This window comes from Odontesthes bonariensis, chromosome 13 (genome assembly GCF_027942865.1).
Source record: "Odontesthes bonariensis isolate fOdoBon6 chromosome 13, fOdoBon6.hap1, whole genome shotgun sequence".
In the NCBI taxonomy this organism is placed as follows: Eukaryota; Metazoa; Chordata; class Actinopteri; order Atheriniformes; family Atherinopsidae; genus Odontesthes; species Odontesthes bonariensis.
Genome location: NC_134518.1, coordinates 22,369,706 through 22,385,894, shown reverse-complemented (window position 1 = coordinate 22,385,894; position 16,189 = coordinate 22,369,706). Strand labels below are relative to the sequence as shown.

The 16,189-nt window shown below is 40.2% G+C and overlaps 2 protein-coding genes across 4 annotated transcripts; both read right to left on the bottom strand.

The window, feature by feature from the left end:
• Window positions 1-148: 148 nt before the first annotated feature.
• LOC142397843 (inositol-trisphosphate 3-kinase A-like) lies at window positions 149-7,914 on the bottom strand. Of its 2 annotated transcripts, XM_075481583.1 has the most exons (8): window positions 7,719-7,914; window positions 6,708-7,558; window positions 5,445-5,529; window positions 4,880-5,093; window positions 3,113-3,317; window positions 2,916-3,017; window positions 1,253-1,324; window positions 149-1,139 (listed from the first exon to the last, which is right to left on the bottom strand). In XM_075481583.1, the coding sequence occupies exons 2-8, from the start codon at window positions 7,542-7,544 to the stop codon at window positions 891-893; spliced, it is 1,764 nt and encodes a 587-aa protein (XP_075337698.1). In that variant the 5' UTR covers window positions 7,545-7,558; window positions 7,719-7,914; the 3' UTR covers window positions 149-890. The 2 variants fall into 2 exon arrangements, with proteins under 2 accessions (XP_075337698.1, XP_075337697.1); XM_075481582.1 differs by having other exon boundaries at window positions 6,708-7,914.
• A 2,284-nt stretch (window positions 7,915-10,198) lies between these two features.
• On the bottom strand, window positions 10,199-14,141 carry LOC142397332 (seipin-like). 2 transcript variants are annotated; one of them, XM_075480674.1, is made up of 11 exons: window positions 14,069-14,141; window positions 13,529-13,595; window positions 13,162-13,417; window positions 12,970-13,048; window positions 12,731-12,874; window positions 12,606-12,641; window positions 11,800-11,934; window positions 11,575-11,672; window positions 11,128-11,257; window positions 10,920-10,989; window positions 10,199-10,762 (listed from the first exon to the last, which is right to left on the bottom strand). In XM_075480674.1, exons 3-11 carry the CDS (start codon window positions 13,410-13,412, stop codon window positions 10,617-10,619), a joined length of 1,089 nt encoding a protein of 362 aa, XP_075336789.1. In that variant the 5' UTR covers window positions 13,413-13,417; window positions 13,529-13,595; window positions 14,069-14,141; the 3' UTR covers window positions 10,199-10,616. The 2 variants fall into 2 exon arrangements, with proteins under 2 accessions (XP_075336789.1, XP_075336790.1); XM_075480675.1 differs by lacking the exon at window positions 13,529-13,595 and having other exon boundaries at window positions 14,069-14,132.
• Between the last annotated feature and the right edge of the window lie 2,048 nt (window positions 14,142-16,189).

The window sequence follows — 16,189 nt, the reverse complement described above, 5'->3', positions numbered from 1 at the left end:
CATTCAGCCTTCTTTAGAGGGTAGAACTTGGTAGAAATATGCGTGATGTCTTGTGTTTTGACCCAAAACCATTCAGTGTAATCTTGTTTTGCTTTACTTTTCTTTCTTTGACCTCTTTTTGTAGTTCAGATGTGTGTGACTTGTGATTTTAAGACAAAATGGTACATTAATGATGTAGATATACGAGGACTCTGCAGCCATTTGTAGTCTTTTATTGATTTAGGTTGGACCACCCAGTATGAGTATGATGCTGCATAACTATCAGACCAAGAAAAAGGGAAAAAAACACTCCAGCTGCATCATATGCAAATGATTCAGATCCCTTATAAATACATAACATCTAATTCATCTATTTATCCCCACATGCATTTTATGTTGTCTTCCTATGAGCATGGTTGATGTTTTTTGAACACATACTGACTTAAAACGGGCAGAACATGATGCTGTTCAACCAAATGTGCGTGTTTGAATACATTTTTCATCCTGAGTTACATTTGCTGCTGTAAACAAAATAAGCTTAGTTTGTGTTTAAACACAGGTGAGACCAACCAACTGAAAATAAGTCTTCAGCAGATAACAAAAGAACATCAGTGAACTTTCTGCCTTTTGTTAGACATGGAAAAAAAAGCATAGAGAAGAGGAAGAGTCTGTTTTTGTGACAAAATGGTCTGGAATGCTGGAGCATGTACATACCAGATGTACAGAGAAAACAATCCATCCACATGACATTTCTTTTTAGATTTCAGCTTCTCCTCCTCAGCCGCCGAAGACAGAGAAACACATCTTTTTACTGTTTTCTTAACGGTTTGTAAGTGTAACAGCGGCCGTTTCGTCCCCCTCACCCTGAAATTCAGTTCTGTTTTGTCTCACAAACACACCACCAGAATACTTCATGTAAAGCTGTTTTTTTCTCCACAGTCGTCCTCCTGCTGCCCAGAGGCTACATCGATGGCCTGATCCAGAGATGTGATGAGGGAGGTCAGACCGATCAGGTAGCCATCCTCCCTGTTCCCCTCAGACCAAGGGAGGGTGTGCTGGAGCTCCGTCATGTCAGGCAGCGGTGTCGTCTTTCCAAAGTCTATCATCCACACGTTGGCCTTGCCGTGGTCGTGGACAAAGAGAAGCGAGCTGCCAATCACCTGATCGGGTACAAACAGATTCATCGTAATAATGTTGGATTAATCTGTATTTCTGTGTATTCTCAGCTGATGTTATTTAGCAAGCGAACAATTGTCTCCACATGTAAACAAACCTCATGGGTTCTGAAGAATTGGGAGTTCTTGAGTGCGCTTCTCAGGGCCAAGAGTCTGGAGTGATACGCTTTCTACGAACACAAATGAGTGCAGATGGGGTTCAGTGGCAGCAAGTTGCACATACATGGAAGGGCAAAGGCTTAAAGTACTGAGCTGAGGAACGCGGACGTGTGAGGAAGTGAGTGAAACAGTAAGCGCAAAACCTGACAAAACACAATGGAATCGCCACTCCTGAAGGACGTTCATTCATCTGCTTTGTTGACTGTTAAACAAAACAAAAGAAACTCGCAGATGACGTGAAACTATTTCCTTTACCAGCTGAACAATCTGGCCTAAAGTCTTGTAATTTTTGTTCATTTTTTCCCAGATCAATTCGAGAGAGGATAAAAAAAAAATTTTTTTTTTTAACTTTGTTGCATCTCCTTTGAGCCTTTGAGGCATGGACTCACCAGTGAAAAACGCTCAGGTTCCAGCTTTCCTGTATATGTAACTGTTGACCAGCTTACAGGATGGAACCTTGTCATGGGCCTGTTTCCTTTTTCATTTTCCACCATAAATTTTGCATGAGATTGAAATCCAGGCTGTGTGCTGGCCATGTCATTAGGTTGATATGTCACTCCTGCAGAAAAGTTTAAACCCTGTTTGCTTTCTGACCAGATGTATTATCGTCCGAGTGGTCGTTTACCTGACATCAACCTCATGTCATAAATAATCGTGGAAATTTGCTGGTTTTCTTCAGGCAGTCATTTTTTAAAAATGTTTCACCAAATTAAAGTTCTTGCATCGTCTCCTTGTCTGATGCAGATTAGTGATTCATCCCTGAATATCACTTTCATCCAATCATCCTCAGCAATGACTACTTCTCCTCAGCCCATCGTAACCTTGTTTTCTCCTGTTTCGATGTTACTGTTTGGCACCTTGGCGTCTCCTTTGGTCGACCTGTATGCTTCCCTTTTACAACCTTCCCATTTGGTTTGTACCAACATCTTTTGAGTTGAATTACCTTCTAGAAAGAGTTTTATAATCTTTAACATTGTTTCCACTAACAGCTCTCTGAAAAGCTGTGCATATTTAGACTTGTACAACTATTTGTTTTAGAGATGCAAATTACAGGATGAAAAATTGTCAACGATTACAGCAGTTTTATTTATTTTTCTTTTTGGTAGTATGTTTTGTTAAGAAAGCCAGAATGTTCAGCTGTGAAACAAAATAGTTTTGTGTCATATTTGTATTTTTCAAAAATTGTTTTACAAAATAAAAAAGTTGAATGAACATCCTCCAGGAGGTTATTATTGCGTGAAATAGGAATATATGCAAACTATAAATGCTGTCTTCAGTTTTCACTCTATGTTGAGATTTCATTCAGTTCTCAGTTATTCAGCTTAGTTTTACTTTTCCAAGTGTTTGAGGGTTTAACTTTTTACTACATCTCCTTTGAAAAGTATTCAGAGACACTGCCTGTGTGGTGGATTGTGATAATCCCACGTATCTGTCTTCAGATTAGCTCTGGAAACTATTTCTGGCTTAAAAAAAAGAACGTTTTTTTTCCATTTCTGAGGCAGTTCAGTTCAGTTTTACAGTGGATTTGTGCCCGTCATAGCATGATTTATAAGTTTATGTAGTGTTGTCTTACAATTGTTTTTTATGACAAGCTGAACTGACCAGAGTGTCCAGATGGCTCCTGGCGAAGTACAGCAATGCCTCTGTGAGCTGAACTAAAGTCCGGATTTTTCTGAAGTCCCGCTGGACGCGGCCGTCCTCCATCTGTAAAACAGAAACAACAACATAGACATTGAATAATTAGTTGGCTACAGCGTTCTGGTAACTATCAATGTAGCAGAACTGGCATTTTCTCCCACCATAATGGCTTCTATCCTGAAGCCAAGTGTAGATGTGGAAGTGGTTGTGTCCTTCCACTGAAGGTAGCGACATTTAGTCACCCCTTTCTGTGCGTGCTCCTCAGCGGATGGAGCCGAAGGGTCTATTGTCACCATCTTATGGTACATGTCGCTCCTCAGGTTGGTTTTGGAACGTGCATTTACCAGTTCTTCTTCCTGGTATGTCCTGACAAGCAAACTCTCAGATAAGTTCATCATATACAGTGGCATGCAGAGACTATGTTACTGTGAATAACTAAGTAAGTGAAAAGACAACCTGATCACCAAAAGGCATGGAGTTAAAGATGGTATATTTATTGGAAATTATTTAAGCAAATCTTATTTTTTCTTCTATCCGTCCTTTACGGTTTCATGAATCACAAAAAAAAAAAGACCAGTGGTGAAGTCATGGCACTTTTTGCCTCAGAGAAAAAGTTTTGGTTCTGAACCTGTTGATTGCCTTTCCTGTGTGTTCTTTGGTGTCTTCCAACAGTTCAAAGACTTGCACAAATGTGAGTTTGCACATTTGCCTGAACTGTAATCCTGGCCAGGATGTGTGCCACTACTTGCTCACTGTCAGCTGGGACAGGCTCTGCTCTGCTGAGATCTGTTCACAGAACTATGTGGGTCATGGCAAAACCTTCAGCTTACACCATTTTACACTGTTCATTGTGGATTTTCTGGTGTATTTAGGTTCACAGCTTGTGTGGTAGAAGCCTCCTAGTTTTATATTCCCCCCCCCCCCGTGAGATCCTTGATTATAAAATTAGCTGCTTTTTATTTGAAATCATTCTTTCTTCTACCAGTGAAATGTTTCCCCTTATGCAGGTTTCAGTGTAGTTCAAGGTATCAATTTGCTTTTCTAGGTCTTTTATACCTTGACTGCCAATAAATGAACTCATGAAAACTATTTGCTATCTTTTTATCATAGCCTTCTCCTCCTTTGTTGGCATCAGTAATGCTTTGATGAGCTCATGGCTGCAGGTCGTTAGGAAAAAGTTTGAGTTGTGAAATTCGCATCAGCTGGTCTTCCTTAATGATGCCTGGACGATCCGAGACCCTGGTGAAAATGACCTGAATCTCCTGTGTGATGCTCCTTTTATGACAAAAATGACACTAAAGAAAATAAAAGTCTTGCTTAAAATGCTGAAGAGAGTATTCTATCTTTTACTTCATGCCTTTCAGGGAGAATCATCTCAAACTCACTTAAATGGTCATTGCAACAAAAACAACACTGATTAACCACAAATAAGATAAGTTACACTATGTATTTAGCTTCTTAACTAAAACTTGAGATCAATGCCAGATAGCAGAAAGTGTGATGTGATAAAAGATTCAGATGTAGTGAACTATTTAGAAAAGGGGAGAAGCCGATCAATGGACCTGAAGAGGTTTTTCATCCGTTACTGTTTCCAATCCGCCGATTAAAATCCCTTGAACAGACCTTTAAGTTACATTGTTTTATCAGGGAAATTAAGACAAAATAAATGTGAGGTCATTATTTCTGTTTGAAGTGCTAAAATGTAGAACTTGTAACAGCCAATAGAGAAACTGATTAGAACTTATTTGAATCATTGAATTGTGGAATGTCAGTTTTACCTCCATTATTTTAAAGCGACACACTATTCCCCACATAGATTATTTTTGTTAACAGATTCAAAAGTCTTTCAATTTCACCATGCCAGTTAGCTCCTTGCATGTCTTAAAGTAAAGCTTTCCAGCATCAGGACTGGAGTGGCTGAAACTTACCTGACTCCCATCTTGCAGTCCATGATAACAGGCCTCCTCAGGCCGCTCAGCAGGTCCTCCAGCCGGATGTAGCGGCGCTCCCCTCTGGTGACCAAACCGTGGTACTGCGGGACAAACGGTTTCAGCGGGTCCCTCATCAGGTAGTCCAGGCACTTTGCCTCAGGTTCACTGTACAGTTTCAGCACCTCCCCAACTTTACTCTGCTGGAAGTTACCTGCAGTCACCGGCAACCATCGAGGAGAGACAAAAGGAGTGTAAATGTTGTGAGTGTTGCTACTGCCTGATTTAAAATCCATGGACAATGAATTCCTCTACACTAAATTAAATAGTATGGAGCTGTTTCAACAGAGAAGCCCTGGCCATTTACATGCAGGGCAATGTAAACGATGGGATACATAGAGTTCATACAAGGGTCGGAATCATTTCACATTCTCAAGTGTGGCTGAGCTGCTCACAGAAAGCCCAAGTATCACATAGAAATCAGTGGCATCATCATTTCCATTACTGGCATGTTTGATTGCTGGTGTCTGACTCCCTGTATGTGGATAATCTGTAACACACATGCCTTGATGTCCAGCCAGCTGGACCCAGGAGCTCTGCTGTCGACGTGACCATTGCATCATGGTCATGAAGGTTTTCCAGGAGTGACACTGAGGTACAAAAGAGGAGCAGATTATGGTCTTTCATTTAGAACAGAGAGAAGTGTGCAGAAGTGATGTGAATTAAAAATGCATGCATCACTGAAGTATAACCAGAGCAATCCATCATCCATTCAACCTACTGTGCTCAGGGTCTGGATCCTCTATGTTAAATGGATTGAATTTATAGCTCTTGTTTTGTTGACCACACAAAGTGCTTTTACACAAAAGCCACATTCAGGCACACTCATACAGCACTTAGTCTGTACATGCTGTACTGAACAGATGTAGTAAGAAGTGCTCTGTGTTTAAGACCAATCTTTCCTGTTCTCACAGGCCTGTTGCTATTTACAGTCCACTAATTTCTTGTACAGTTTTTGGGTGGCTGCTTAATTTAATGACATTCTGCATTAACTTTTTTATTTTTTGTATATAATTAATGAGCTGTCTTTTAAAAAAGCACCTTAAGTTTAGTGAGGTGTGCTGTATAAATAAAATAGCCATTACTTTGGCCCGTCGAAACATCTGCTGTGTAAAAGAGGGTCACAGAGCAACTAAAAAAGCGCACATTCAACTCCAACTCTGTGCCCTGCTGTGGGTTAAAGTTTGAATCATTAAATGTAAATATAATTCTGAAGACGCATGATCTACTTAGACGTAACATTGAAAAACTAAAAAACGGGGGTGAAGCAGAGCTGAGCATGCTCAGTAGAGACATTGGCACAAAATAACTGAACAGAACTGTGTATTTATCTAAGCTTTAGTCCTTAAAGATTGAGTTTGTTGGCATTCTGATTAATTATGTTAATTTCACGTTATTGTGTAAAACTCATGAGCCTCAGTCCTGCTATTTACTGCACACACTCCGAGCCCAGAGAGTGAACGTCCACTCCTAATCGCCTTTCCGCTGTCTGCTCCTCTCTGCTCTCATATCTGTAGCAGCAACAGCAGCTAAGCATGCAAACGCCATTCAAATTTGACCTTGTCAAAGTCCTCTTTGAAGCTCATGCAAATCAGTAGGACCACAGGTGAAAAGAACAGTTGAGAAATATGGTTTCATGCCTCTTACATGGAAAACCAGAGTAGCCAGATATATAAGGGAGACGCTAGATTGGTGGATGCGAATAACTCCAAAAACATGTTGAAAAAAGTAAAAGTGGATCTATGTATCCTGGATCTGCTTTTCTCACCTTCCTGAAGCTGTTCCTCTTTGACGCTGCATCCTCTCCTTCGCTGAAGACATCATCGCTCTCTGCTGAGGAGAGGTTGATGGAGGAGCAGGAGGTGGAGGACGAGTACAACAATCTGGAGAGAATTGGATGCGGCTGTGTTGAGCCCTCAGTCATTCCGTCGGCCTCCTCATCCTTCCCCTCGGGGGTCTCCCCTCTGCTGCTGTTCTCTCCCTCCACAGCTGAAGAAGGAGAGCTCTTCCTGCCTTCTTCTTCTCTTCTGCCTCTCCAGTGTTTCCCCTCATTGCTTGTACCCACTCCCCTCTTCTCATCATCTTGCTCACTTTCTTTCCCACTCTCCTCCACCCTTCTTTTCCCACTCCATCTTCCTCTCTCCAAGCCTTCGGTGGAAATTTCAAAGCTTCCCTCTGACCTCTCCTTTCTCCTGGACCTCCATTTAGCCTTCACTCCTTCCCGTGAGCACCTTGTGGTCAGGTCTGCTTTTCTCTCTGTGCCTTTAGTTTCTTCGTGTCCGCCTTCCCTCACATTTGGTTGGTAAGCGATGTTTGATTCGGAGTTGATCTCTTTGAACTCTTTGTCGTCTCCAAATCCTCCTATACACTGACTGTAGGGGGGGAAGCTTTTTGTTGTTTGGAGTTTGGGTCTGAATCGCTCTCTGACCACCTTGCAGCTACTGGACGGCTGTTCACTGATTAACAGATGTTGGAGTGTCTCATCTGACAGTCTGGAGCATGAGTCAGCATCCTCTGTCTCCATCGCCATCGTCTCCATGTGGCTGTCATCTGAAGTGTCCATATTTGTGTCCCGTTTGGAGCAGAGATGGTGATTCTGTTCCATGAGCACAACATGTGCTTGTACAACAGGGAAGTGTTTACAAGAGAAGCACAGTTTTGAATATGTTTCAGGAAGTACATTTCCAAATGTAATCTGCATCAAGAACATTTTGAAGCCATGCTTAAATGAAACAAATGAAGATCTCAAACCACAAAGGTCCAAATATGTCTAACTTACCTTACCTTACCTGTGTCTTCCACCTGTTTTCAGTTTTCAGCGATACAAAGCTGTCAGTGAGTTACATCTCTCTCTCATTCTCTCTACTGGTGCCACATTTTGCATGCAGTGACGCTATTAAGTTTCCAAAGCTTCATTCAGGGCTGGGTGATGGAATTTGGCCAACGGTGCAACAGGTCAGGATGATATCCAGGAATGACGGGATCTGACAGCGTGAAGTACGGTGTCCCCGGCTCCAGTAATAAATGTTTTATTGCAACAGTGAGGCAGGATGTACACTGAACTACACAGACTTTGTCTTTAAATGTAATCAAGATATTTTAGGAGGTAAATATCACATGCACAGAATGTCTCTGATGCTTTATTCAGAATTCTTCGTTTTCTGAAGTGACGGAAGGATTTGAATATCTGTTTCAGCCAGCATGGTGGGTATAAAGTGATGAAAGAAGCTGTTTCACAATCTTATATTTCATGGCTGAAACAAAAAAAAAAAAAAAAGACTCCAGCCAATCAGCAAAGAGCAATTTTTTAAAATATACAGTTGGTGCAGGTACTACTCCACAGTGCTACATACTTCAATAAAGAAGAGTTTTATATACATACTGTGTATATACTGTATATATATATATATATATATATATATATATATATATATATATATATATATATATATATATATATATATATATATATATATATACACATACATATATATATATCTACAGTATCAGCTTAAAAGATTCTCAGATTCTCAGATTCTCAGATTACACCAGTCCCAAATGTGGATAAAGGGAATTCAAGTAAACAGATCCAACAGAGATGTTTTACTTGTTTATTTATTTAGGAAAAAGTACTTAATTACATTTCTGTGAGTGGGAAACCTATGTGAATCTTTTGTATTTACAGCTCCTTTTGACATGACATTATTTGTCAGTCAGTGGGATAGCAGTCAGCCATAACGGTGTGCTGTTTTATCTGAGAAAGAGGGCTCTCTTAGAGTTTGAACTTTACCCCACATGTTTGTGGAAGTGGATTATGACACAAATAAAGGACATTTATACAGAGCTCCTAAAAACAGTTATTCTCAGGCCAGAGAAGGTCAAGGATTCCACCAATCTACAGTCAGACAAACTGTGTAAAAAATGGAGGAAATTCAAGACAGCTGTTGACCCAGAAAAATCACTTAAACAGCAAAGTGCATAAGTGTCTGCAAGGTGACTTTAATCATCCAGGAACACGTCTGTAAAGTTTCATGTGTGAAAACGGATCATAACCGACATTATGCTCCAACAAATTAAAGACGTCACTTGACATTGTTTCTTGTATTTTTCATTTGAGTATTCTAGTTTCCTTTTCTACTTGTTTTATTTTAATAGTGGTTTTCCTTCTACACCTCAGTTAGCCTTTATTAAGTTTCATCTTGGTTTTGTCACCCTTGCAATTGTTTATATAAAGCTCCTGTTTTATGTTAATTTAACAAATACTCTATTTTTACTGTTGAATTTAGAAAGAATTGCGTCTGTTGTGCTCTGGGTTCAGGTTGCTTAATGTTGTCTCCTTTACATCTGGTCTTACTTGATTATCATCAGTACTTCTTCATTTGTAATGACTTTCCTCAGTACATATTCCTCCTGGCTTTCTTTACTGGATCCGTGTCAAAGCAGTCTATCTTGTTCTTGCGCTGCTTCCTGACCCTTTTTTTTTTAAACACTTCATGTTGCACTCTGCATTCCCTGCTTTCCAGCACATTTGTGTCTGTTTGTCAGTCATTTCAAAAAAGTTAATTTATGTTTCTTATCCAGCTGCATCCTGGCTGTTTAGTCCTGCGTGGCCCTCTTTTTTCCCCATGGATCATAGCATTATGTGCATGACAGGGCTGCGAGGAGAACAACACTTTTCCAAAAAGAAAATCATTGCCTGTCTGCAGCTTGCTAAAGCATGTGAACAAGCCAGAGTCTGTTGAAAAAACATTATGAGGACAGACAAAGATATCTTTGGAGAGAGAAAATGCTGTCTTACAGATTTTGGGACATGTTTCATCTGAGTAACAGGCAGTATCATGATTGTATCCCATTTTTGCTGCATCTGAGCCAAGACAGCCAGTTGATTACAGATAAATCAAAAAATTCTCAATAATACTGATACATTATGTAGAAAAATGTCTGGATATCTCATGAAGAAGAGGATAATGAAGATAAAGACCCCAAGCACAAGAAGTCCTGATGTTGTTCCAAGCAGAAATATTAGAGCAGAACCTAATGGAGAAGTTCATGTGAGAAAACCATCACTATCCCAGAGCTGAAGCAGTTCTGTACAGGGGAATAATCTATAGTTATAGGACATGTTGAGTTGCTGTTCTCGTAGGACTTCTAGAAACATCTGAGGATGGTTGAAGGAACGTGTATATTCAAATGTTTTGCAACTTTAATGTGCCACAAAATAAAATCAGACTTTGGGAAAAGGACGTTGTGTAATACATACCCATGCAATGGAATATTTTATTGTGAAAATGAGGCACGATAGCAAAACTGTGTACATTTACTTCTGTGAAAAACTCGGTTTTGAGGTACTTCTTCTTCTACTGTGCAGCATTTCAGAGGGAATACAGTTTTTTTTTTAAGATGAGTAACATTAAGTTCAGAGCAGCAGTTTCTTGTTAATTTGCAGATTAAAACTGCGTGAAGTGCAAACTAATAAAAGCAGTGAAAATTATTGATTTGTTAGAGGCAATGAGGGTATAAATGTGTCAATAACATTAAAGTTAAAAGACCACGGTGAGGCCTACATGATGTGCTCTTTCTGAATCGTTTTCCACCAAAAATCTGCATGAAATCCTCATCCTTTCATCTCGTAATCAGGATAAATCTCTGCACTTTCTCTCCTCCTCCGTTAAAGGCCTCAGGCTGCTTCAGATTCCCTTAGATCGCTTTGACCGGGCGTATTTACATTCTGCATCTCTGTGTTGTTGCCAAAGTGTGAACGGAGCTCCTCCCTGTCCAAATCTGTCGGATCTATCTGGTAGGGATCCAGCAGCTCTGCAGTACCTGTCAAATAATTTACACCCGCCGTCAAATTCACTAAAAACACTTGTATTGTCACTATTAAGTGACTGATCCAAATAGATTCAAATTCCAGTGTTACGATGGAACATTGAAAGCAAAATTGTGTGTTCATGTGCGAATTTGTGTTATTTCTTTGCACCTGCAGCAACATCCTGTGGCCAGTTGTTTGTGTTGTCCTTCTTCTCGGGCAGCTGTCCATCTTCTGTAAGCTGTAAACAGCAATGAAGTCAGAGATAGATGAGTCTGAGCTACATCACCTGGAGATTCACAGCTAGTTATCCACTCTCAGTTAGACCCAAACTCGTGAAGTGTGCAGCCCTGCAGGAGAACTGGATCTCTCCTCTCACCTGCTCTGGTTTCTGTTCCACTCTCAACAGCTGCCTCGTGTAGCTGAGGATAAAGAGGAAGCTGAGGAAGATGAAGTTACTGGACACACCCACAAGAGCTGAGAGGACAGGGAAGTTGAAGAGCAAGTATCTGAAGAGAGAATACAGAAAGAAGAAAAAAAACAGGAAAATGTTACAGCGTTTTTATATTTTAATGAGGTGTTTTTAGTATTGAAAGCCTGGGGTAATGCAGGCACTGAATGTGCTGTGGTGAGATCACGTTGGCCGTTGACCTGAAGGTTTAATCTTTGATACTCTGACAAATATAAGCAAAACCTGATGTTTAACATCAATCCTGACACAACGTTACATTTGGACAGTCGTGATTTGAACAATAAAGAAGCAGGAGAGAAACAGAACTGTCTGACCCAGGAAAGAGTTCAGGTTTGTGCGTGCAGTAGATCTCACCTTATGCCAGTGAAATGAGCGTGAATGTACAGATGAGATGAGTAGATCTGGACCTTGTTGGACAGGATCTCAATGACAGCTGTGACTGAAGGGACATACTGAATACAGGGAACAAAACTGTAACGTTATCTCCCCTCAGCGGAACCATAACCGTGCCTCTTATCCTTAAGCAGTTGTTTTCACCTACTTATGAATTTTGTTATGGAATATCTCCCTCTGACTTACGGGATCATCTATGTACTCTGAGAAGAGCTCCACATCCAGCACTTGTTTTTGCTCAGCTGCTCCGGTCAGGAAGGCCGGGAGGAAGAGCAGCGTTCCCAGAGTCTTCAGGAGGTTGGACTGGTACCGCAGCATGCCCTGACCACAGCAGAACGAGACGTTTTCAGTGACGGCGTGATCAGTGTTTGGGTAAGAATGCTTGATGTTGTAATGAATTCTGAGTAGTTAACCTCAGAATGACTCCTTGATTGGGTTATGTGCTCAATTTTAGTAAACTTAAACAAAGCTGATCCCAGTGCACTCTTCTTTCTTCATTCTTTGGTGGATCATCACTGACAAACCTAAACATTTCTGAGGCGGTAGTGTGAGGCAGGGGATATTATTTTGATTAAAACAGACTCTTTTGTGAGCCTGATATTCTCTATGCAGATACAACCTCAGGTCCAAAAGGGTTGGGTTAGAAAATGTCAAATAAATGTAAAATCAACGATAAGTGGTTATTTGGATCCTCAACTACAAGTGAAACTCTAACATGCAATTCAATTGAGTCAAACAAAAACTATCATGTAAACACCCTCTGATATGATGTTGACTGTTGTACCAGTTTGCTTAAACTATAGAAGGTGGACTCTGTGAACACTGCTGCACTGTTTAAATTCAACTCGCATCTGTATAATTGATGTTGTTGCCTGAGAACACTGAGATCACCTTCTGTTGCAGGGGAGCTCTGCACAAGCATAAGCAGCTCTAATCCGGCTCTGACGAGGCTGTGTGATTAAAAGGTTATCATGCGTCAGCACTGTACTCACAAAGCGAGAGCTGGAGGCCTTCAGCAGTTGTCTTGCCTGAGAAACACACAGCAATATGAATCACTGTAGGTGTTGACTATTTGTTCATGCATATATGTGGGGCCACCCAGGAAAGTGCATCTTACAGAGCGAGCAGAGGCTGCAACTTGCCCTCCATACTCAGAGAAACAGGTTGTCTTGATCATGAACATCCCCAAGTCATGATTGGTTGGAGAATCAGGCATCTCCAGCTGCAAAGAGATCCGATAGACCTGGCCAAACGTCAGCACCTGTGTATACGTTAAACATCAAATCACAGTCTTGAATTGATGAATTTTAAGGACATAAAGACAGCCATATTGCAGATGCTCGCACGTAAACATACGTTTTTCTTGTTTCTCATCAGAGAGACGTTGGCAACAGGATGAGAACATAAGAAAGAAGCAGGAGATTCACAGTCAGTCCTGTGGCGAAAAACATGATTAACAGAGAAACACTGAGAGCAAAAAAGATTAAATCACAACACAAAGAAACTCCACTTTTCAGTTTAGAGCTGCACACAACCAGACACGCACACCTGTAGGAATAGTGCACAGGTGTAGAGAAAGCCGCTCTGGGCATGTAAGAGTAGTAGAAGCTCCCATATAAAAAGGCGGCGATGCAGAGGAGCAGAAGAACCACAGAGAACACAGTGAAGCTCTGTAAAAGTCTCAGACGGACACGTAAAATCGCCGAGTTAACAACATCCCGGAGCTTCAGCAGCGTCCGGCCAATGATGACTGAAAATTCTCCAATATCTTCTAAAGGGAGATGACTTTCTTGATCCATGAAATCTAAAAATCCACAAAAAAGATAAACAAACAATAAAATAAAGAATAAAGCAGTGGAACATTTCACAAGACTAATCAAAAGTTATTGTGTAGAAGTTACTGTAGGGCACATACTCTTCCAGTTAGAGGCGGTTCAGCCAGGTTGAAATGTTGTGTGAAAAGTTCCCTGGTTTGGATTTTCCTGGAATGTTGCACACAGACCCCAAAACTCAGTGTGGCAGATGATGTTTTGAAGTAAGTACACAAGCCTTTACATTCAAAGCTCTGAGATCTGCAAAACCACTGAGTCCAATCACAGTCACAAGCAGAGGCCTTTCACATCAGATGACTCCAAACTGTGTCAACAGTCAGCAGCCACTCTGACAGCAGTGTTCAGAAGCAAAGAAGACACTAAGTTTATGAGACAGCAATAAGCTGTGCTTTAATATTAGCGTTTTAATCGTGTCTATGACGAATTCTCAGTATCTAGAAAATCAAGTTATGTTGTTTCTCATTTTGTGCATCTTAAGGTGAGGATAAAAGAAGAAAGAAAACTTTCAGATTGAAATACAATTACTGAATGCATATTCATCTTAACTGAAAACTAGTAGAAAGCAGTCTAATATCAGCTCAGTATCCAGCAGTAATATGTCTGTCATGCTATTGAAAACTCACCTCTGTTTCCTGTTGGCCAACTATGAGCTGTTTGGAAATCACTCCCTGCTGTCTTTCAGTCCACGCTGGTCTTTGTGAAATGTGAACAAGAACATACTCAAGTATCTTATCATCGATGCCTCAAAAGCTGCCATTGGACGGGCTTTAGTCCATCCCACATGAAGAGTGATACTTCTTCCAACTGGGACAGAGATCTTGAACATGACAATGGCAGCAGGGGCAAGGCTTGACTGCAGCAACACGGTTGTATACTGTTGTTTATATATTGTTGTTTGTATAACTTATACTGTTGTATAAGTTGTACAAAATGACTGACTTTCGATTGAAAATTACTACATTAAAAGTTAATTAAATGAGGAGACCTGTTTTCTGTACCCACATTGATATATTTTTTGTCAGTTAGTATGAGACTTTCAAAATGACAAATAAAAGAAAAACATTTGAAAAGGGGGCCCAGTCAAATGTTTGGGGTCCCTGGTGTTTATTAACACCACTTTTGACAAGTAACAGCTTGCCAAAGACTCTTGCATCCATCTTTTTTTAGGTGAATTTTCATTTATTCTTCCAAGAGGCGTTTTAGTTTTGAGGCTGTCTTGTAGATGGAGTTTTTCAGAGTTCTATACAGATTTTCAGTGGCAAAATCTTCTGCTTGGCTCTCTTCACTTAATCCATGGTGGGTTTTCGCGTGTGCTTAAACTCATTATCTTGTTGTGGAAGCAGTTCTCTCTTGATCTTCAGTTTTCTAAGAGATGGTGTGATGTTTGCTTTCAGAATTAATTCTTCCCTCCAACAGTAATATGTTAATTGTGCAACTGGCTGCAACACAAGTCCAAAGGTAGAAAGAACATTTTTGGAAGAGAGGCATTCTAATTAACTAACATTATGTACCTATTTTAATCTTTCCCTCGACCAGACCAAATAGTTTTGTTGCCTAGCAAACAAAAAACAAGAAAGTGATAATGTAACTGAGTCTAAAGGAAATTGTTGGAGAAAATTGAATCTCTGCATTTTAGTATAAAGTTCAGTTGTGTATCAACCACAGCCGGGATGGTGTAAAGAATTTGTTGCATTGTGCCCTGTCTGTACTCACTTCCTACAGCCTTTCAAAAATAACCTCCCAGATAAACATTGCTTTTAGAGGAAGGTTTAATGTAAGAAATACCTAAAATTTAATTTATCCCAATGGTGAAACAGGATTAATTCATCCCTGTGCTTAAGAAAACCTGACTTGCACTGTTTCTATGAACTGATATTGCCTGGAACACTGTAACTACGACTGTGAGCAAGTCACAACCATCACAAGCCTATTCAGGTTTCAGACCATAGAAAAAAATTAAAGGTGCCCAAACTTTTGGGTGGTGCACGTTTCATTTCACTTTTTACTGTGGAGTTGTAAAAAAAAAAATAGAAGTTGTGAATTAAAATTTTTAATTGATAATGATAATAATCGCAAAGTTCAATGGACGAAACTAAATATAAAACTGAGTTTTGTTGAACTTTGTGTGTCATGCAACACATTTTCTTATTGACCACCTCTGATCTGAAGCCAGCAAACCGAGCAGAGTAACGTCTCACCGAGAGGGGGAGACATCCTGTGACCGAGCAGAGAGACCCCGCCAAAATATATTTTAGCGTAGAAGAAGACGCTTTGGTCCAATCACACGCTGCGCCTTGCGCTAGCCGGAAAATATACAGTTTTACACACATTTCATGTTTTTATCGTTTGGGATACCTGAAAGGTAAAATCTGAGTAACATTTCTCTACTGGCTATCTTAGCTGTTTAACTCAAAACACACAGTATTATTGGAAAATATTTAATAGCTACGGTATGTTCGTTGTTTGTAAAATCTTAAATGGAGTTCTCGTGTCAAGTTGTCATTAAACTACATACAGCTTCTCATAAAGAAGCACTTTCAACAACCTCAGAGCATCCAGCAGATCTTACAACTCAGAGTAAAAACACTAAAAGAGACTATCTTGATTCCCAGACTGTCAGACAGCCATATGGTACGTTGAACACGTAAAATGATTCTAAAAAAAAAAAAGAAACTGCAAAAGTTTTTTCGCCACCAGATAAATAAGTTGATAATTTTCCTTCCGGTCAGCACTAAGCCAGTTCT